Source organism: Camellia sinensis, chromosome 12 (genome assembly GCF_055761805.1).
Source record: "Camellia sinensis isolate YWXY chromosome 12, ASM5576180v1, whole genome shotgun sequence".
Taxonomy (NCBI): Eukaryota; Viridiplantae; Streptophyta; class Magnoliopsida; order Ericales; family Theaceae; genus Camellia; species Camellia sinensis.
In genome coordinates this window covers 112,434,777-112,457,701 of record NC_138972.1, presented here as the reverse complement: position 1 = coordinate 112,457,701, position 22,925 = coordinate 112,434,777, and the positions used below count along the sequence as shown (strand labels likewise).

At 33.0% G+C, this 22,925-nt stretch overlaps 2 protein-coding genes across 5 annotated transcripts; one reads left to right on the top strand and one right to left on the bottom strand.

Annotated features, from left to right (window-relative positions):
- The first annotated feature begins 227 nt into the window (after nt 1-227).
- LOC114299286 (bifunctional 3-dehydroquinate dehydratase/shikimate dehydrogenase, chloroplastic) lies at nt 228-13,992 on the top strand. Of its 4 annotated transcripts, none has more exons than XM_028243993.2 (10): nt 228-767; nt 6,827-6,956; nt 7,090-7,308; nt 9,000-9,340; nt 10,906-10,969; nt 11,679-11,787; nt 12,437-12,586; nt 12,980-13,128; nt 13,250-13,412; nt 13,728-13,992. In XM_028243993.2, exons 1-10 carry the CDS (start codon nt 568-570, stop codon nt 13,769-13,771), a joined length of 1,569 nt encoding a protein of 522 aa, XP_028099794.1. In that variant the 5' UTR covers nt 228-567; the 3' UTR covers nt 13,772-13,992. The 4 variants fall into 4 exon arrangements, 2 of the variants coding, with proteins under 2 accessions (XP_028099794.1, XP_028099796.1); XR_003642260.2 differs by having other exon boundaries at nt 316-767; nt 13,250-13,606; XR_014347061.1 differs by lacking the exon at nt 228-767 and adding an exon at nt 5,817-6,030 and having other exon boundaries at nt 13,250-13,606.
- Nucleotides 13,993-14,135: 143 nt separating this feature from the next.
- On the bottom strand, nt 14,136-16,766 carry LOC114299287 (F-box/kelch-repeat protein At1g57790-like). The gene is made up of 2 exons (XM_028243996.2): nt 16,738-16,766; nt 14,136-15,237 (listed from the first exon to the last, which is right to left on the bottom strand). Exons 1-2 carry the CDS (start codon nt 16,764-16,766, stop codon nt 14,280-14,282), a joined length of 987 nt encoding a protein of 328 aa, XP_028099797.1. The 3' UTR covers nt 14,136-14,279.
- Nucleotides 16,767-22,925: the final 6,159 nt, after the last annotated feature.

Genomic DNA, 22,925 nt, shown 5'->3' with positions numbered 1-22,925 from the left:
GACAGGATACAACCCTCTTACACGAGATAAGACCCATTAAATATATAAATGCCATCCTCATATAAAATAATTATATCTGATTTTATAATCAAATTATGTATAATTAATCCATACGGGACTTATATACACATATGCCTTTTATGCTGTGGCTTGAAACTTACAATATCTACCACTACCACATGTTACAATATCTACCACTACCACATGTTTTTCTAGTGGATTCTTCAAGACATAAAAAATTATTAGGTGCTCCAGGATATCATGTGTCGTTGTTTTTAATTAATCATCAATGGTTATGTTTTATTGTTATTTTTTCAAATCAGGAAATTCTTCCTCTTCACTAATTACATTTAATTTGAGACACCACGTGACTATAATCCAGAGCACCAAATAACTTTCTCCTCTGATATGGTTTGTGTGTGCCTATATAAGCAAGCATGACTATGCTAACTTGATTTGGAGCAAAGCATTTCTTTAGAAACCTCCCTCTCTCAATCCATCCCTTCTCAGTCACTCTGTGTGGGGTCATAGTCATATAGGCATTAGACAGAGTAAGTCTATAGTCTCATGGCTTGGAAAAGTGATTTGTTAGTGTGCACAACATTAGAATGTGAGACCATGGAAGAGATGGTTTGTTCCATGGAGAAAGCTAAGGAAGAAGGTGCAGATCTTGTGGAGCTTCACTTTGATTCCATCTCCTTCTCCCACATTTCCCAAGTTGAACATCTCTTGAAACATAGACCTCTCCCTGTCATTGTCTCTTTCAGGCATGTCCTCTCTCTCTCTCTCATCTTTTATTTTTGTAGTACATGGAACACCATAGCTTGAGGAGGAAACTTTTTGTCTGCAATAATACTTTGAATCCTGAACCTCCTAACAAGGCTTCTCTACACTTTATATTTTGTGTAACGGGTATATTACGTTGGTACACTTTTCTCCGCATGTATATATATGTGAGAGAGAATGGTACATTACTGAATCATACCCGTTACACAAAATATAAACACTTGAGAAAATATTTTATATAATGAGTACGTCATGTAGTGTATTTTTTTTTTTTATTTTTTTTTTTTTAACAAAGTTGGCGTAGTGTACTTGTCCACTCATTATTTACCTTGTGGTATAAAAGAGAAGTTCAAGTTTAATGTGACCGAACATTGAGAAATAAAGCCACTTTTCAAATCTCACATTTATCATACAACTAATAATGAGTAAAACCTATGTCAACTCAATCACGTAACGTATTTGTTACATAAAATACTCTCTATTCTCATGTTATTTGATATTAATTTTGTTGAGTAATATTAGAAATTATGAAAAAAATTTATAAAATATTTCATGAATATTCTCCACTACAATAACAAACTACAAACTAATTAAAGGATAAAAAAATCTTAATAAAATATTTTATGATACTTTTTTATGATCCATGACATTGCTCAATTTTATTTGTTAGAGGGTTTTTATTTTTCTTTTTTTGCATGACTGTTCATAATACACCTATTAATTTGGAGCACAGATATAACTCAATTATTCATGTTATAGGATTTTTTATATAATTAAATAATTGTATCAACAAGATCGGATCTGATAATATAATTATAATTTTTTAAATACTTTAATTTTTAACATAAATATTTTAAATAAAGAATTTTTATAGATGAATCACATGTGGCACCACAAAAGTCCAATAGAGCATATTCCATTGGGGATTATAATTTTTTAAATAATTTAATTTTTAACATAAATATTTTAAATAAATAATTTTTATAGGTGAATCACATGGTGGCACCACAAAAGTCCAATAGAGCCTATTCCATTGGAGACGCCCCCACTCCAATTGTACGAGTTCATAGTGAAAAGCCAAACACAATAATGAGGGATCGTTTTCACAATTATTACAATGATAATGTCTCCATAATGTCTAATGTCTCCAATTGTAAGAGTTCACAATAAGAGTTCATAGTTAATTTTTTTTTTTTTTTATAATAATTTTTTTTTCAATTCTGTATAGATTAATTTAAAAAGTAAAAAATTGTTCCAAATTTAAAAAAAAAAACCAACTTACTATTTTTTACTCTTTCTTTTTTTGTCTTGATTTTGTTTCAAATTTTATTTACTGTCTATTTTAGTTGAGAAAAATCCAAAAACCTATCTTTTTTAAAAAAATCACTAAAAATGAAAAATATTCAACAAAAAGCAAACTCTAAACACAGTTGACAAACAATGGATTACTTTTAGGCAAATTATACTCACCTCTCCTGATGTTTCTGACAATTATAAGGACTTTTCATATAGTTTGAATAATTACAGAAATCACCTTTAAAACTATTATTAAAATTTCTCCACCGTTAATCTTCTATTAATTTATTTAACAAAATATGATAATGTTATGCTTGACGTCATGTACTATGAGTAAAAAATTTCAAAATTGCCCTTATATATTCAAACAGTAAATTTCACTCACTTTTCCTGAGGTTTTACAAAAAAATTAATAAAGACTCATACATTATTTTAATAATATTAAACAAAATTATTAAATTCTAAACAATATTTTAAAAAATTCTAAATTGTTATGACAAGCATATATAGAATAGAATAACCAAACATTCCCTTATCTAAGAAGAAAAGAGGTAATAAATTGATCACCATTAAACCTTATACTAAATTAAATACAATCATTTATTTAAAAATTAAGAAACAAAGTATAAAAGATGTTTTATTTTTTAAAAAGACCACCAATTTTATAAATAATTATTTTGAGAAATTAGAGTTTGAATCAAAATTTAAAAATACATATAGGTATTTGATTTTTTTTCCCTATGAAAAATACATATTTGGAGAAATTATCCCTCTATTTCTATTTTCTTTATTTTATTTCTTTCATTTTTCTTTCTATCTATTTTCTCATTCATTTTTTCATAGTGTCACTGTAAGAAATAGCTACACCATATAATTATTATTATTATTATTATTATTATTATTATTATTATTATTATTATTTGTTCTCTTCTCTATGTGTTTTCCTCAATTTTTTTTATCATTTTTTTCTTTTTCATCAATGTTAGCTAGTATCACCCAATATCATAATAACTTATGAAACATGAATTTTTCTTTTGTTTTGTAAACATACGTGTATTAATTTTTTTTAAGAAAAATAAATATAATAACAAATGTTACATTGACTTATAAAAATTACCAAATGTTACCTCATAAATATATTTAAAAAAAATTATCGTTTTATCTTTTCACAATCTTATATTATTCTCAAATTTTAATTATTATTAAAAAAAACAAGTCAATATTTCTCACCTTAATAATAAAAATTTTAAAAATAAATATAAAAGTGAAAAGAAATATCTAATCACGTTACAATAAATTAAAATTAGATGATATACAGATAAAGAAATTATTTGAGAATAATAAACTATTTAAATTTGTCATTTCTTACATCTAATTAAAATAGAATTTTACTTGAAGAAATAAATTATTTGAAAATAATAAAATACTCAAATAATTTGTTATTTATTACATCTGAAATCTATATCTCCATTTTTGTTTCTTTCATTTAAATTATTTTTATTAAATTAAATCGCAAAATTAATTCAAATAAGAAACCTGAATATTATTTCTTAATTTCATTAATGGTTGATTTTTTATTTTTTTTTAAACTTATAAAAGTTCAAAACCTATAGTGGAAAAAAAATACAAAGTCAAGGAAATACAAAAAAAAAAAAAATTGTGAGAAATAAAATGATAGTTTCATATATAGGCAAATTATATTAAGTGTAAAGGGTATTCTGGTCATTTGCACAACTAAGTTAACACTATTTGGCTTAAATTAACGGGAGGGGAAAATCTTGACAATGTCAGAAAAGTAAGAGAGGTTTCTGTAATTGTTGAAACTACATGAGAGGTCTCTGTAATTGTCAAAAATCTCAGGGGAGGTGAGTGTAATTTACCCATTATTTTTTTAATGTGATCTATAAGAATTTTTTAATTAAAAAAAATTGATTAGAGCATCGTTTTAAATAAGGGAGAATTCTATTATACACACCTCATACCATATGCACCCTTAATTAAGCTATTTTTTTCTTTAGTTATAACTAATTTTCTTTTTTTATTATTTATGATATTTTTTTGAGATGTTTGGTTATGAGTTTTTTGTATTTAGTTATATATATATATATATATATATTTTAGTTATAACTCAGAAAGTATAGAATTATATTATTTTTTTCTATAATTATAAAGTGTATGTGATACACATCATTTGAAGGATGTGCGTATATATACATATTTTCAAATACTAGATTTGCAATGCATATTGTTAGCAACTATGCTGAAAATACAAAAAAATTTACAAAATATTTGAGATAATGGTAATAATTCTTTACATATGAGACTGATAACAACTCTCATATATAACACTGAATTATCAAAATTATTAATTAAAATATATTTACAACATCATTAAAAATTATTAATTGATTTAATATTTTATTAATAAAATAGGTTATTTATTATGCTATTAAAAATTTGAAGAGGCGAGATGTTAATACAATTCATATTTTAAATAAGGACAAATTTCACTTTATCCTCACTAAAAAAAATTAAGATTTTAGAGACCAAAATTTAGAAACAAAATTATTTTTTAAGGACAAAATATTTTTGTTGCGAAAAGTAGGTACGACCTTTTTAATCCGATCACCAGTGGTCCGCCCATACCTACCAGAATGGGGTGGATTTTACTCGCCCAACACTTATGTGGGGCGAGGGTGGATTATGTTTTGATCACCTATAACGGGGATGGGGTGGTATGGGGTGGGGTGGAGCGGGGGCAGGTATCGCCTTCCCCGATTCAAACCCGACCCGATATAATTAATAATATATATATATATATATAATATAATTAGATATAAAAAAATAATACTAAAAGTTTGTGATTATGTTTAAATATAAATAAATAACAATACTAAAAGTCTTACTGTTTACATATATGGAAATAAGGAAAATTAAGTTTGTTAAGGATTTAAATGGTTCTTAATTTTTTTTGGCTATTTGAAATGTGGTCGGGTATATGTGGACATCTACAGGGACGGGGACGAGATTAAAAAAATTCCACCTGTAGCAGGGGTGGGGCGAGGGCAGGGAATGACAAACCCGTCCTCGTGGCCATTCTTAGCAAAAAGTATCGTTATTATATTTTTAGTAACGAAAATTGAATATTAGTGATGAATTATTATCCTTTTGGGCCAAATTTTTTGTTTTAAAAAATAAATCATTTTTAGATCAAATTATTTTGTTCTTAAAAGTTTATTTATATTAGTGACATTTTTAAAATTTTGTCGCCAAAAGCCTTATTTTTTATTTTTCGGAATGATCTTTTAGCGACTATCCTCACGACGATAGAAATTGATTCCTAAATATCTTTTGTAACAAAATTTTTGCTTTTAGAGATCAAAAAATTTAGTCTCTAAAACTATTACATATTTATGACTTGGCCTATATGGGAATGACCCCTTATCATTTAGAAATGAAAAATGTTTGAGGGCCACAAAAAGTGTGGCTCAAATGGCTTAAAACTGTTAAAACGACGTCGTTTTGCGTCGTTTTACGCCCAAAATGACGTCGTTTTGATAGTTTTGAGCCATTTAAGCCACACTTTTTGTGACCCTCTACCATTGCTCTTTAGAAATAATCACATAATTTCCTTATAGTTTGTAAAATCAATAAATTTACCAAAATAACCTTATCTTATCTTCTTTCTTTAAAACCATATATATATATATATATACCGTAGAGTTATCAAACTTGCATCTCCAGCCATAACCACCATGACTTCCCCGCCCCACCTTGCAGTGTCCAGGACCAAATAATAATTAAAAAAACTAACAATGCACATCAACATCAAAGAACAACAATTAGTTTTCCATAAATATTTTGTGGTCATATGAGTTGAGTAATCTGCATACTCAACAAAGAATAAGGGATGAATCTGTAATCGTGCATGCATACTCTTTGCTTCAGGTTATAAGATTAAGTTTTGTTCTGGTTCTATTAAATGGGCAAGTGGAAAATAGTCTTTTGTAGTCTCCCACTTTACAGCACATTGGTTTCAGCAAACTTCAAATTGGAAACGATAATGCCTATGCTCATGTTTGTCTTATGTTTACTATCTTTGCTTCATACTATGGTTAATTCCATTTGATGGCAACTCATGGTGGTTGGGTGTGAGGCCTATGGAGGGTAGCTAGGTGTGAACCAAGAGAGATGGTGGTCATGGTTTTAGGGATGGTAATGGAGGAGGACTGAGAAAGGGAAGGGAGGAGAGAGAAAGAGTACAGATTATTTTGTAAATTTTAAAGCATATTATGAGGGGTATTTCTATCTTAAAAAGGGAAAAAGGTTGGGATCTGTTTTTTCTTGACCCCTACCATGCTTAATGTATTTGGATTGGTTAATTTTTTGATTTTTATTTTTTTTTATTTTTTTTTTCCTATTATTTATTAATATGTGTCGATGAGAGTTGTGAAGATTAAGAAAAAAAAAAAATCTCTATCATTTCTGCTTAAAAAATAATATACTCATCGTATTAATTGAATTAATTGTACATCTTAATTTATGAAAATAGAAAAAAAAATTATGTAATTATTATCAAGTGACAAGAAGATTCTCTGCACATAGGCCAAATAAAATTTGCGCTTTAAATAAATCGCAATAGATGTATCTGTAATTTATTTTAATTAAAATTTTAAGATTTATTTTTTAGGTTTTTTTTTTTTAATTTTTTAATTTTTTAATTTTTTAATTTTTTTTGAGACAGGCTAAATTCAGGAAGGAGTACGAGCAGAGGATTAGGAGGAGAGTGCAAGAGCAAGACTAAAAGCAGATGCTTTCAAGTTCTCAGACTCGCTCTCCAACTCGATGTCGAATTCATCGAAATTGATCTTCAGGCTCGTCAATCCCACTCATAATTCTCTCTTTATTGTTCTTCACATTGCTCAATTCCATGTCTTCTTTGAGATTCCATGTCTGAAAATCCCCAAAAAAAAATTTGAAAAATTCGATTTTTTTTTCCTTTTCCAGGTAGCTTTTGAAGTAGGTTTAACTGAGTTTATGAACAATCGATCAAATAGCAAGATAATCGTATCAAGCCATGTGAACAGTGGGAGACCTTCAGAGGAGAAACTTGGTAACCTGATTGCTTGCCTTCAATCTACAGGGGCTGACGTCATCAAACTGTTGATTGATGTTGTTTATATTACAGATGTAGCTCCAGTTTTCCATATGCTCACCCATTGTCAGGTATTACTTGTTATCATCACTGTGCAAAATGCAATTTTTTATTTTATTTATTTTTTGCACTAGGCAGGTTGATAATGTGCATATTCAATTGAACTCTTACACTTTGATTAAAAAGCTTAATTTGATATGAAACACTCGAATGGATAGTAAAATTGCCAAATTGTCAAGTTTGACTGGAAGGTACAGTAAGGTAGATCTGTGGAAAGTTTGGTGAAAGTGCCCAAGTGTCAAGTTTGGATTTAGTAACGCTATGTTTGGTTGGGGGATTTGAGAAGAAATTTGAAAAGGAAAAGAGAAAATTTGTGTGAAAATATAAACATATTTTATTTACATTTCACCTACCTTTTCCTTTTCCAAATCTCCCAACCAAACACAACGTTAAGGAAATGGGTCTCCTTGATTTGAGAGTAAAAGCTTTTTACTCGATTTAAGTTTTGAGTCTAGATTTGAGTGAGGGTTGGAGTTGGAGAGGCCTTAGGCTGCGTGTGATCGGGGGATTTGGGGAGAGATTTGAAAAGAGAAATAGAATATGTGTGTACAATTACGGAAAATGTGTGTACAATTAGGTAAAATATAAATATATTTTATTCACATTTCACCCACATTTTTTCTTTCCCTTTCCAATTCCTCCATCTAATCACAGCCTTAATGTAAGTTAGGTTAGCACAACCAGTGTTTGACACTTCTCCATAAGCTCGATGTGAACCCCAACCTCCCCCTAGAAGTACAATGAGCTATGCTCAAGTTCTCACTAGGCAATTTAATAGACCCAAATTTGTTTCCCCCTTTTATGCCAATTAATTGTGCCAGTCTAGTTGACAGTGTTTAGCTGCAGCATCTCTTCTTATTAGTTGTTGCGGTTTTTTTCAGAGTAAATTATTCTTTTTTTTTTCTTAACTGTTTGAATTTTTTTAGTATGCATTCTATTCCTGGACACCCTTTTTTTTTGTTTTGGAAAACATGACATCGGTTCAGTTCAAGGTGTTTTGTGATTTAGGGTAAATGTTTATTCCTTCCATTTTGTTTTACCTTTCTGCTCTCCCATTTTTATTGAACATCATGCGCATGATCAACGATCAAAATTTCGTTTCAATGCGTTCTTTTGACAAGCGCGGAAACATAAATAATTTGGAAACGATTAGTAACATTTGAAAGAGAAAAAAAAAATGAAAATACACGAAAGGTTTAGAAATACAAACTAATTATCTAAATGTATAAAATGCCTAATAATTGTTAATTCAACATATTCCGATTTATGGATTCATTCATTAATTTAATCATATAAAGGAAAAAGCATAAAATCAAAAGGTAAATTTTGCTATAAACAAAAACAAATCTTTTTTTTTTTTGATCGGAGAAAGTCAATATTTTGTTGCTTGTTGTCAAATAAATTATCAAATACAAGTGTACATGATTTTACGTAAGTGCGTATGATCCCAAGAAAATAAGGTCTAAAAACTTATTAATATACTGTAATAAAATACAGCATTTCATCTTTTACTCAAAAAGATATAAAAACATTTATGAGATAATCCAAATACATGCAATGTTCTGTTGTCTTTTTATGAAATTCATGCCAAGTAGTGTTTTGTTCCAGTCTCTTAGGACATCTAATTTTTTTGGAGCTCCTATTTTCTTTCCATCAGTTTAGTATCATACTGCATTCAACTTCTGTTATGTACAACATGCAGGTGCCACTAATTGCTAGAGCAGTTGGTGATAGAGGTCTTATAAGCCAATTATTGGGCCCAAAATTTGGTGCTTTCCTAGTTTGTGGATCTCTGGGAGGCACATCCGTAGCTGGCTTGCCACCTCTTGTCAGCATTAAACAAGTTTACAAGCCTGAATATATCAATGCAAATACCAAAGTATTTGGTCTCATCTCAAATCCAGTTGGCCATAGCAAAGGCCCTCTTTTGCATAACCCTGCCTTTAGACACACAGGATATAATGGAATTTATGTTCCGATGCTTGTCGATGATATCACGGAATTCTTTAGGGTCTATTCATGCACCGACTTTGCCGGATTCAGGTATGCAACCATTTTATAAAAAGGAGAAAAGAGGGTTATTTTTTTTGCTCTTTGATTCTTATTCATGCACACACGTTTACAAAGACTTAACTTTTTTGTGGATGTCTGATTGATTGGAAAGAGCAATTGAATTATTAAGTATTGGTTAATTTGATAACTCTGTGATGGAGAAATTGTTACATGTTATGTAGACTTTAAGGGAAAAAACATTCTTGCTAAATGGATGGACTTCAGTTTGGCACCAGTACCAGTGATAATCATCTGTGATAATATGTTTCAAGTCCATTTCCAAAACACAATGACATAATATTTCCAAACTTAATAAGTTTGCTTATTGTGACAATATAAATCTGAAGTCTACAAAAGACTAAATCTGTACAGCACTGAATTGATGACGTTGTAATGCAGTGGAGCAATTCAGTGTAGACTTGTGGCCTATAGCCAATGTTTTATGTTCATTTCAGACTCATGTTATGCTAGAAGTTACGATGAGAGAGCTAATTGTTAGATCAATAATTGTCCCAAAAACTCAAGTTATTAGGAAATAGGCTTTACAATGTATATCAAGCTAACACTCCCCCCTCACATACTCTGTTACACGTGGAGAGGAAAATAGATTGGGTGAACAAGGTGCGCACAGACAAATAGAATAGAGCGCAGAATGACAGAGATAACAAGGGTGACAAGACTTAACTTGGGACCTCCTGAAACCAAACTCTGATATACCATGCTAGATAAGATCACCTCCCAAAACCTTAAGCTATTACGAAATAGATGTATATCAATGTAACACTAATGACCAACGTTTCTTCCTCTTAAAACACACATTTAGAGTTTTTTACATGGCATGCTGATAGGTACTCTCTTGTTTACAGAGTCAAATTTACTCCTAGTTTGTTGCCATCTGCTGCTTCTTGTTAGGAAATTGTGTTTGCCTCATAAATTTTGTTCCATTTTTGTGCAATGGTTGAATGCTTGAGTTCTGCACATCTTTGCTTAGAATCCCTACTGCCTGTTTGTTGGGATGCTGTTGCCTAATAAAATTGAGTGTTAGAGCATCTCCAATCCTTCACCAATTCTTTCATCAAATTTATGTTTGATGAATGAAGATCTAAAAGTAAGCACCAATTTTTTATTGAACTTGTATCAAATCAAGGGAGAGGCAAAATTTTCATAAAATCAAGGATGAACCAAGTCCTTTGCCAAATTTCTAACAGTCATATTTTTACTCAAACTTGATGAAATTTTAAAAAGAGTAAGGATTAGAGATGATTTTCTTTGATAAAAAAATGGGGTTTTTAGGATAAGTTTGTAATTTTTCAAAAAGATTTAATGCGGAAAAAAGAGGGAGTAAGGATTGGAGTGTTTCATACCAGATCAAGCTTTTAACCAAATTTTCACTTAAATTTGATGAAAAAACAGAGCAAGGATTGGAGATACCCTTACAAACCAAAATCATCTAAATAGTTAATTTTCTTTTTCTTTTTTCTTTTTTAGAATCAAGTCAATTTTATTGAGTAGAATTTTCTAATGCAAGCTTTTCTTTCCTTTGATGGAACTTGTAGTGTTGGAATTCCGCATAAGGAAGCAGCAGTAGAGTGCTGTGATGAAGTCCATCCACTTGCTAAGGTCTGAAAACATTTGCAATGTAATTTTCTTAGTTTTGTCAAAAAAGGACTGTATTTGAAAAAGAAAATTTTTATTTTGTCTCTGTGCCCAAATTTTGTTCCTTTTTTAACTGGCGTGAGATTTGTGCACTGTCAAGACTAATTATGTACGCTTACATTTTCATGAGAGACAAAATATAGTAAATCCGCGAATCCTTGTCTCAGCTACCTTTGGACAGCTACACAAACAGTCTTTTCTTCTTCTAGGGCCATATATTAAAAGATATATTGTTGGAATACGGGCATGTCATAAGCCATCAGAAGCCTGTGGTTGGGGTTGTTTGGTTTACATCAATCCAATGGAGCCGAGATTTGCATAAAAAAAAATAGAACCCATGATTGAGTTGGTCTGCACGTTCCTGGTATAGAGTGCATCAAATTTTATTCCCTTTTGAGCTTGCTGTCCTGAACATTTGGATTTCATTAGCTGCAATTTGTCCAGTCCTAGACCTTGCACGACTATAACATAACAGTCAATTAACTACGATCCATTCGAGAGAAAATTTCTAGAATTTTAACTTGACACCTTTCTTATATCCATGTATGGATATTTAGCAATTGGACATGGACATTTTGTGGCACAAAATGTTGTTTTTGCAGTTTGAGATGAGCCATTGATAATATGGTAGTGTATAATAGCTTTCTAAACTGTGGTTTGCTTTGTCAATCAGTCCATAGGAGCTGTAAATACCATTATAAGGAGACCTACCGATGGGAAGCTAGTTGGTTACAATACAGATTGTGAGGCTTGTATAACTGCAATCGAGGATGCCTTGAGAGGTACAATAATTCATTTTACGATGACATAAAACTTTCATTTGTCCAATCCTTTTGTTTCATCTAAGTTGACTATAGTGCATCTAGATAATAAAACGACACAAAAGATATTTAAAAATGAGTATATAATTTACCTTGTGACGTGGGACATCAAGGAGTTTATTCTGGTTGAACTACTTTTTGTTGAGGTTAAAAAGTAAACAGACTAAAAAGAAAACAGACAAAGAATTTCATAGTAGTCCAATAACAAGGTTTAAGTCACATAATCAGAAGCTAAGAGGGACATGCACTTCTAAGAAGGTAACATGTTTTGTTGACACCAACACTCCACTCCTTTCATCAGACACTTCACAACACTTAAACACATAAGAAGTACATTATAAGTTTAAATAAAATAACTTGGAATCCAATGATAAAACAAAAACAATGCAATTTTATATCTATCTCTTTTAAACTCTAAAAATTATAATGTTAAATATACATATGCATGACATGTAATAATTATTTATCCTCGTCTCTATATATAATTTTATATTTTGCACGTATCCCCACATGTTGTGTCCTATATTTTTTGATAATTTTCGTGTTGGCGCGTCCGTGTCAATGCCTGTGATTAGATTAGAAGCTAATTTGTATTTTGTGGGTTGAACAGAAAAACTAGTTACCAATGGAGGAGCATCACAGACCTCTCCTATTGCCGGGAAAGTTTTTGTGTTGGTTGGAGCTGGAGGTGCTGGTAGAGCGCTGGCTTTTGGTGCAAAAAGCCGAGGGGCAAGGGTCATCATTTTCAACCGCAATTATGGTAAACGCATCGAAATTGAATTAAGCAGCTCATAATCTGGAATTAAAACTCTATACAGATTCACCGATAAATAGTGAAAAAATGCACCACATGGCCATTAATGAGCTTGGAAAATCATACCCGAGTTTGGTGAGACAAAAACATGCTATGTCCTCAAGTGGACGGACCGTTGTATATCACCGGATGAATTTCACCTAAAGAAATGCTAAAACTCAATAATACCAGCTTGAAAACATTACTGTCTGCTACTTGAAAAGGTTGTTCAACACAACTGGGATTGTCATATTCAACTGCAAATATGGAAAATGTTAAACCTTGGTGCAAAAAGCCAAGGGGCTTGGGTTGATGTGATGTAGTTTTCTAGCTTACTGACTTTTACCGTTCTTTTGAAAGAGAGAGCAAAGGCACTGGCACAAGCAGTTTCTGGTGAAGCTCTGCCTTATGAATGTTTAGACATGTTCCGTCATGAGAATGGAATGATTCTCGCAAATGCTTCTGCTGTGGGCATGCAACCAAATATAGATCAAACTCCTCTTTCCAAGGTTCTCTCTCTCTCTCTCTCTCTCTCTCTCTCTCTCTCTCTCTCTCAGTATTTAAATACGTAAATGCGCATGTAATGAGCAAAAAATGATCAACACATCTTTCATCTTTCTACCACTTTAGGAGGCATTGGGAGCGTATGAGCTGGTTTTTGATGCTGTTTACACGCCTAGAAACACTCGGCTCTTACGAGAGGCTGCAGAGGTGGGAACCACAGTGGTGAGCGGAGTCGAGATGTTCATCAGGCAGGCTCTTGGTCAGTTCAAATTGTTCACTGGTGGATTAGGTATATCCCCTTTTGGCACATTATAAATTCTCTAACAACAATCAGTAAATGAGTTCTGGGGTATAATCGAGGTGTTTCCAAGGCTACAGAAAATGGAAGTAGGTTTTGACGAGCGAGCTTTAGCTTAGTTGAATGTCGAGTGTGGAGATAATCTTGTAACCCCTTTGGACCAACAAGCAAAAATGGAAAGCCAAGTATGCATCAACCGAAATTTTCTGCAGTATTAGAGTTTTTGGACTATTTGATTGTCATTTTTGTTGAACTGGATAAACAATTGACAATCTTATGACATTTTTTGCTTTTGTTGTTTTGCAGTGCCAGAAGAATTCATGCGCAAGGTTGTTCTACAACAATTTTGATTTGTTCCATCCAATTGTGAAATTTCCTTCTCGGCTCTGAGATGAGGTAGTAATGATATGAATATGTTTTATCAGCCTCAACTGATGAAATTGTAGTTAGCTGTGTGCTGGTTTTATGTTTCCCCCCCCCCCCCCCCCCCCCCCCCCCCCCCCCCCACCTGAGCCATTGACTGTTCAAGACTATGCAATAGTCATGGTTATAGCAAAGAATTTCATGCAAATCCTTCTAATTTCTCTTGCGATTGTGCTTAAAAGGTCGGTGAATGATGTATCATTTCTTGCTTGGCAGCTCATAAACTGGAATTAAAACTCTATACAGTAAGAAATGCTAAAACTCAAATAATACCAACTAGAAAACTCTAACGTCTGCTACCTCAAAAAAATGTCACAATAAAGAAATTCAACACATATAAAGCGAGTCATCGTTATCAGTGATTCACGAAACAAAGCAAAAACAAGCAATATAATGGCGAAAAGAAAGATATTTCGTGAGAGAAAACTGAAACCCTCACCAGCTCTGGTTGGGAGGGATCTGAAGGAACCGAGATTCAATCCATATCCCTTTGAGCTGGCGCGGACTTTCAATCTCTTTCGAAACCGCCGCGATGCTTTCATTATTGATAACCATATCATACTCACCGCTGAAACTTCGCACTCCTGTCCCACAAGTAGAAACCGAAACATCCTCTCCCAATTCCAAGCACCTCTTCATATCCCAGTTCCTGAAATAGTTTGTCCTGTACGCAAATGGCAGACAATCATTGGTTGACGCGCTCGAGCTATCAACAATCGTATACAGTACCCACTTCTTCTTCTTCACAGCATATGTCAATAGCTTGCTTCTATTGTCCAAGAAATAGAAAGTTCCCTCATGGTAAGTTGTCCCTGTAACAACACCTAAGACATTTTCAGGACAATCGTAATTGACCTTAGTCCACGTTTGCTCGCCACGACGAAGAACATTTAGCTCCACGATCAGGTGATCGTGGCGGTTGATCACACAGACAACGCAGTTTTCTGAAGTGGGTGGAGCTGAGAGAGCTGCATTGTGGCCGGAGAGGTCAGAGTGAGGGAAGCTTGGAAGTTCAATTCTTGCTCGAGAGAAAGGACAGAAGAAGAAGATTGATCCTTCCCGGGAGAGAAGAAGCCAACCTTGGTTCGATGCGAGGCAAGTCGCTCCGTCTAGCTCGGGGACATTGATGGTATACTTTTTCTTGTCCAATTGGTCGTACAAGATACATTCGGAATTTTCACCGTAGAGTATGAACCAGGGTCGGTGATCTGATGAGGACTCAGTTTTAGCCGAAGCTGTAGAGGAAGCAGCTTTCCAGTCTTTGCATGCGCCACGGAAACCTAGGAGCTCGATTAGGCCTAGGCGGTTGGCAATTGGTGAGAGAAGATCACGAGGCAGATCGGACCATGGCCTTGTTGTTTCAACCTCACTGAGGGTAGTTTCAGTGCTGTTGCTGCAAGAAAACAATCCAAGACTCGGAAATATGAAGAATATACAAGGGCATTCACTACACGAGATTCTCTATATCCATGCACTAAAAATAGAAGTAAACAATCTGTGATTATCCATCAAAACAAATGTGTCATGAATAAACAAATTATGAGTTACAGCCAACTCGGGGTCATTCAAATCCTTCCTTCATAACAAAAAATCAGCTTTTTTAAAACAAAAAGTCAAAAATTCACAAAAAAATAAAAATAAAAAGTTAATTTTTTACCAACTTGTCAAAATTCCATGAAATTGTGATTTTATTTTATTTTATTTTACAATTATGCACAAAAAAGAGCCGATTTGGCCCATCTGTATGGGCTGTGGCCAACCGTTAAAGAGAAGCAAATACAAATGCTAATCAATAAGATAGAGGAATGAGTAATTAATACAGAAAACCTTGACTCACTCAAACTCAAACTCAAAACTCACTACACTCACTTGATTCACTATCAGATTCAACCTCAACAAAATATGAACAAAAGAAGAGTACAATTCCACTTTTATAATCAAAATGAAACTTAAAATCTTCTAATTTTCAAAATCTTGAACCAAAAAACACTATAATTATGCTTTTAATCCTCCAGGCTACCAACAAACAAAGGTGGTGTTTGGTGTAGCTCATTCTAAATTAAAAGTTGATAAACCAAAAGTAAAAGTCAAAAGCAACTCAACTTTTTTAAGCTATTAACAAACTATAAGCAAAAAAATGTACCAAAATCTAACATAGAAAAAAAGAAGTTATAAACTGTACCAAAAAGCCTCAAATCCCTATAGCTAAACAAAATGTTAAAAAAAAAGAAAAAAAAAAGAAGTATTTATTATTATATTAATTTTTTTTACTACTATATTTTTTGATGACTTTTTTTTACTACTATATTGGTATATGTAATCTTGGTAAATAATAATAATAATAATAATATATATTTTTTATTTTAAACTTCATATAGTATTATGCTAAAGCTGAGCACATAGAACTAGTAAATCAAGAACAAACAAAAATAACAATTCGATTGGAGAAAAATCCATTTGCCACGAACCATTCAATACATTTTTTATTTTTATTTTTGTACATTGAACATATAAAATTCGTTACGAATCATTTAATTGCATGATTTTTGTATCGATATTAGAAGTCAAAAATTCTATAACGGGTCAACAATTAAGTTGTTAATAGATATTTAAAGAGCACACATCGTCTATTCCGTTTTGTTTCTCACGTCCACCACCAAAATCAATAGTTGGAAAAAAACTATGAAACAATAAATGATATAGAGTGTAAGATGATCCAAAACCATCACTTTCAATGAAACACATGACATGAAAAAAAAACATAGTTTAACTCAATGTCCATAGTATATGTTTTGATCATAATGTCAATGTGCATTCAATGGATATCCAACAATAGATCTAATAAAAAAATGGGTAGATTTTGATTTTGGATAAATATATATAGATATATTACCTTAAACGTTTTGATGGAGGAATAGCCATAAGAACAAAGAGACGATCATAGAACTTGATGATGATGAGTTTGTTGAAAAATGCCCTATGAGAGAGAGAGAGAGACTGAGAGAGAGCTTAAACCTACATAGAGGATGAATGAGGCATATTAGGATTTTATATAGTGACCTAGTATAGTTTCGATCACACTCTCAACGTTTGACTAGTGGAAGAGTTTTATTTGCGTTGTAACAACTGTCAGTAATTATGTTAAACTGAAAAAGAAAGGCAAATTATACATTTTAAAATTCATTAAAACTTACTTCTATGCAGAAGAAATCATATGTACTATACAAATTTAAACTATTTTAAGTTTGTTTATAATTAAAACTCGTTTGATATCATATGACATCTGTATAAATCATAATTTGTATATATTTTAAGATTCATTAAGTATTTAGGTCAAGTTTAAATAGTCTATTACTCAAATAAACTCAACAGATTTACAACATACTTGTGACTAGACTTGTCAATTTGACAATAAAAATAATATTTTCATACTCTTAATAAATAAAAAAGAGAAATTTTGTATAACCAAATGATTTCCTATAAAGCAATGTTAAAGATTCTGAAAATTTTATTAAAATTTTTGCTCAATACTTTTATGGTGTCGGACTCATGCCATGAGATCCACATTTATGTGAATATTATATATCTTTTTGATAAAATATTTGAAATTTCTAGTATTTTTATTTTATAAAATGGTATGATTTGATAGCAAGTGTATATGCTATCGTGATTATATTTATCTTTTAAATAATATATTGTCTATTTCAACAGTAGTTATCCATAATAAAGCAATAAAAATGAAAAATCCTACTAACAACTGTTATTATGGATAGAAGAAAAATGATAAGAAATGAGAACAACACAATGATATTTTTACCAATTTTAAAATCTTTTCATCTACTTTATAATTTATTTTTTTTTTTTTTTTACTTTTTAACAAATTTTCAAATAATTTTTCATCTTAAGCTGTGGAGACAAACTTATGGGTAGTCCACGTGGTCGAGATTGTTAGCCGAAGTGCTACGTGGGCGGACCATGGTGCCAAGATGTGGTGCGACAATACTGAAATTCAAGATATTTAGATAGAGGACAAGAGTCCTAGATGATATCAAACTACTTATTTGGACAGAGATGAGACTCTTGAGGTAGTTCATCTTAATCTGAATAGTATCAGTTGTGATAGATGTTATCCTTGTAAAGGATACAGTCCCATGAAGTAAGAATTCTAGGAGAAGTTGGACACTGATCATTATAAAAGTAAGGCACACTCGTGGGCTTAAGGTATGCTTTTATTTATGATGTTTTTACTTGTGAGTTTAAGCACTGTTTTGATAACTTTGAGAGATAAGTTGACTGACTTGATCGTTGGTAGGAATGGCAACGGGCCGGGGCAGGGTTGGGGATCACACTCCCCGTCCCCGAAGATACAAAATTCCTCGCCCGCGCCCCCAATCCCTGGCGGGGAACCCATCATCTCTCCTGCCCCGTCCCCTAACAGGGATCAGGTTTCCCCGACCCCGAAAAAGCCCCGGCCATTTTTTTTTCTGAAAACTGCTTTGAAGCTCTATGAAGGATAAAAAAAAAGAAAGAAAAAAAGATCAGCATGGCAAAAGAGAGAGATCAACAACAACCAATCATCATCATCATAGATCATCATCAATAACAGATCAACAAAAAACAATAATAGATAAAAAAAAAAAAATAGATCAACAACAGATAATCATCATCATAGATCTGAACTGCAATCAATAATATATATATATATATATATATATGTGTGTGTGTGTGTGTGTGTATGTGTGTGTGTGTGTGTGTATAACACAGAGAAAGAGAGAGGAATAGAGAGAGATGGAAAGAGTCGGTAGAGAAGCGGAAGAGGGCGTCGGAGGAGATCGGCGTAGGAGATCAGCGTTGTGAAGATGACGACTCTCTTTTCTCGGCGGAGGAGATCGGCAGTTCGACGGAGGATCGACTCTCTTCTTTCCCCCTCTATTTCTTCCCATTTTTCTCACGCGAAAAAGCTGTGTGTGAGTGTGAGGGAGCAATTGTGTGAGTGTCAACAAAATGAAGACATGCATATATATATATATATATATAGACAGGGGTAAAACTATAATTTTACTTCGGGGAAAATGGGGCGGGGGTCAGGGCTGGGGATGGGGCCTAGGAAACATATCACTGTTCCCGGCCCGAAAATCATCGGGGAAATGGCAACATATCACTATGGACTTCATTGTTGGACTATCTCATTCCAATAGAGGTATGGATTCAAGTTGGGTTATTGTTGATCGTTTGACTAAGTCTGCTCATTTCTTACCTGTCAAAATAATTTATAATGTGGATAAGTTGGCTACAATTTACATTAATGAGATTGTTAGATTGCATGGAGTGCCTGTGTCCATTGTTTCTAATAGGGGCTTGGAGTTTACATCAAGATTTTGGCAAAGTATGCAAACGACATTGGGTATTGAATTGAGATTGAGCAGTGCATACCATCCACAGATCGATGGCCAGTCAGAAAAAACAATCCAAACTCTGGAGGATTTGTTGCGTATGTGTGTGCTTGATTTTCAAGGCAATTGGGAAACTCACTTGCCTCTAGCTGAATTTGCCTACAATAACAGTTTCCATTCAAGTATTGGTATGGCGCCTTTTAAGGCATTATATGGCAGAAAATGTCGGTCTCCTATTTGTTGGGCAGAAGTTGGAGATGGGCCTTTACTTGGGCCTAAGATTATACATGAAACAATAGAAAATGTGAAATTAATTCAACAAAGATTGAAAACTGCACAAAGTCGACAGAAAAGCTATACGGATGTCCGAAGGCGAGACAGAGAATATAAAGTGGATGATCATGTTTTTATTAAAGTGACACCAATGAAAGGGCAGACTCGCTTTGGAACCAAGGGCAAGTTAGCACCGAGATATGTTAGGCTGTATGAAATCATTGAAAAGATTAATCCAGTGGCATATCAGGTAGCACTCCCTCCCGAAATGGAACATATGCATAATGTCTTTCATGTCTCAATGTTGCGGGATTATCTTCGGGATCTTTTTCATGTTATTGAGCCTATCCACTAGCTTTTGAGTGATTACTACACTTACGAGGAAAAAGCCATTCAGATTATAAACTGGCGAATCAAGAAGTTGAGAAACAAATAAATTCCTTTAGTAAAAATAGAGTGGCAAAATCATGGTGGCATCTATGCGACTTGAGAAAGGGAAGAGGATATGAAAAGAAAATACTCGGACTTCTTCCTACTTGATCCTATATTATTCCCGGAGGAAGGTAATTAAGTTTGGAGGACCAAACGTCCTAAGGGAGAGAGAATGTGATATCCACCTCCTTAATTAAATAAAGTAATTGAGTTAATCGTGTGATTATGTGTTAATTGTGAATTATGTGCCATGTACTATATGCATCGTATTGATTTGTGCCACGTGTTATTGTTATTGTGAACAAATAACTTAGAGTGAAAATTAAACACGTCTGATTCGTTAATTTAACAAGTGAGAATTAAGCATTTGGATAAGAATTATAGCTTAATTCACTTTAGTATAATTTAATTTAGTGTAATTACGATTATAAGAATGAGGATTAAATTAATTTGAGTGAATTTAATTCCAATTAGTTAATATAATTTATTAGCCTTCTTAATTAAAGCCTAAAATATGTATAATCAAAAGAACTAGTGTATTGCTATATATTGAATAAGAAAAAGGAAAGAGGTTAGTGGGTCTTGTTGGGTTTCATACAGCGCATACACGTAGAGAGAGAGAGAGAGAGAGAGAGACTTTAAGAGTGAGCTCAATAAGGAAAACGAAGAGAAGAAAAGCAATGGAGAAGAAGAACTCTGAAGCTAAGGTTCTAATCTTCAACAATTTGAACAATTCAGGTAGGAATTTATCTTCAATCCTGTAACAACCCTGACCTCTGATTAACGTTAATTCATGATTAATTATGCCCAACAAGTAATCGAGAAGAAATCTGAGTTAATTGCGTGTATTATGTGCTATATGAGTTTCTATCTGTCTATCGTAGGAATATCTATTTCTGTTTTTATTTTGTACTGTGAATTGAAAGCCTTATCGGCATCCAATCACGAAATTGACTTGAATTACGTATTAGTTGAAATTTTTAGAATATTATGGTAAGTTTAATTGAAATTCGATTCAAAACGAAATAATTACATTAATTAATGCTCATATGCTTAATTTAAGCCAAGATTAATTAAGTCAATGTAATGGGCCTATAGAAAGCCACTCTCTACACCATTTGTACATTTTTGCACTCTTAATCCCTCATCTTTGAAGACAAAAACGTATAAGAGTGAGAGAGGAGGAAACTTAAGCTCAATTGTAGAGTGATTGCTAGAGACTTGGAGGAATTGGAAGAAACTTCAAAGATTACACTTCTATACTTGAGAATTCAAGCTTGAGGTAGGAAATTCAACCTTTGGATTTTATAATTTTGATGTTTAAACCATGGATTCAAGAGGATTGAGTAAATTACACGAGAATTGAGCTAAAATGAAAAATATAGATCATATCATTGCATGCATGTGCATATCATGAAGTTTTGAAGTTGTTTAAGCAAGAACCTTCGCATGCATGACCTTACCTTGGCTATGATTTCATCATTCAACTTGGTTTTGTACTTAACACTTAAATTGAACCTGGTATGAATGGTTGAAGAGCATAACTTTACATGTATATCATATTTTGAACACTTTTAAGTTGGTTTTAAACAATTCACATACTTTTGGGCCTTGGTTTCAAGGAATGATCTTTAATTCACTGTGTTTTCTGAGTTTATATAAGTTTCCTCAAGTTTTTGGCCTAAAAGACAATGTTTTGGAGCCTTGAATTTAAGTTTTGCACTGGACGGAGCAATCTGGAAATTCCATATTCTGCTTCTTCGCTCAAGCGATAGATTCTCCGTTCTTGCGATCACTCTGTGATCCTGCACTTCTGCTCAAGCGACCAGAAGTTAGCTCGAGCGTGAAATGCAAGCTCCCAGAAGTTTCGTATTTTTTGCAGACCGCTCGAGCGATAAGAGTTGCGTTCAAGCGAAAACCTGAGTCTCACGCTCGAGTGAACGTCGAGCGAGCATCGAACGGAAAAATCAAGCAACTAGTACTTTTTCAAAGTTTACAGATCGCTTGAGCGAAGGAAGTTGCGCTTGAGCGACCTCTCACATGTTTGCATGTCCGCTCGAGCGAAGGAAGTTGCGCTCTAGCGAGACCTCTATTTCCTACATTTTTGACCAAGTGTTTTCAAATGCATTTTTGCATCTTCATTGTATCCTAGGCATTCCTAGGCCAAGATTAAGACATAATAATGAGGATAAAAAGTAGAAACACGCCAAAATAAGAAAGAACCAAGTTAATATTTCCAGGTGTGTAATTCTGTACGTATTCATTCTGTATCTGTGTAGGTCACACACCATAAGATATCTGAATTGCCTACTCTGTTCGTTTACTTGGAGCCATCTGTTATTTGTGAGTAATAACTTAGTAAATCTATGTTCAAGTTAAATTATTTTCTATATATGGAATAAGATCTGTTCTAAGAAATGCTATGTTTTGTACTATGAATGATTGTTCAACACTGACAAATATTTGTGGCATTTATGTTGTGATTCAAGTATGCTATCTGTACTGGGACCGAAGGTTTCTTATGAGACTAACAAGTTTTCTGTACTCGGCTGGAGGTTCCCATATGGAACTGACAAGTTATCCGTTCCCAGTCCGGAGGTTCCTTTATGGAACTGACAAGCTATCCGTACACGGCTAGAGGTTCCTCTATGGAACTGACAAGTATGATTTTTGATACTCTGTATGTGATCTGTTAGCACTAACGGATGTACCAAGGACAATTAAGCATAAACTCTGATTTCTGCATATGCTCTGAATAAGAATACGAATATGAATCTATCTTGATGTGAACTCTAGTTTCTGAACTGGTTTTGGGACATCATTCATTTTACCCCTTTACTTTGTTATTAGTCACTGGGCTCTCGGTCACTATTTATTTATTATGTATGTAGGTGACCAGGCTTGTGACAAGGCTTAAGATGTTGCTTGAAGAATTTTGTGTTTGTCAGCCATCTTTTGTGCCTCCCGAGGAAGTTCCGGATTA

Bases quoted from the DNA above. Each gene is read 5' to 3' on its own strand.
- LOC114299286 (XM_028243993.2), top strand. From the start codon at position 568: ATGGCTTGGAAAAGTGATTTGTTAGTGTGCACAACATTAGAATGTGAG. The intron at 768-6,826 runs GCATGTCCTCTC...TTTTTGAGACAG, and splicing joins CCTGTCATTGTCTCTTTCAG to GCTAAATTCAGGAAGGAGTA. The intron at 6,957-7,089 runs GCTCGTCAATCC...TTCCTTTTCCAG, and splicing joins TCATCGAAATTGATCTTCAG to GTAGCTTTTGAAGTAGGTTT.
- LOC114299287 (XM_028243996.2), bottom strand. From the start codon at position 16,766: ATGGCTATTCCTCCATCAAAACGTTTAAG. The intron at 15,238-16,737 runs GTAATATATCTA...GTTTTCTTGCAG, and splicing joins CCTCCATCAAAACGTTTAAG to CAACAGCACTGAAACTACCC.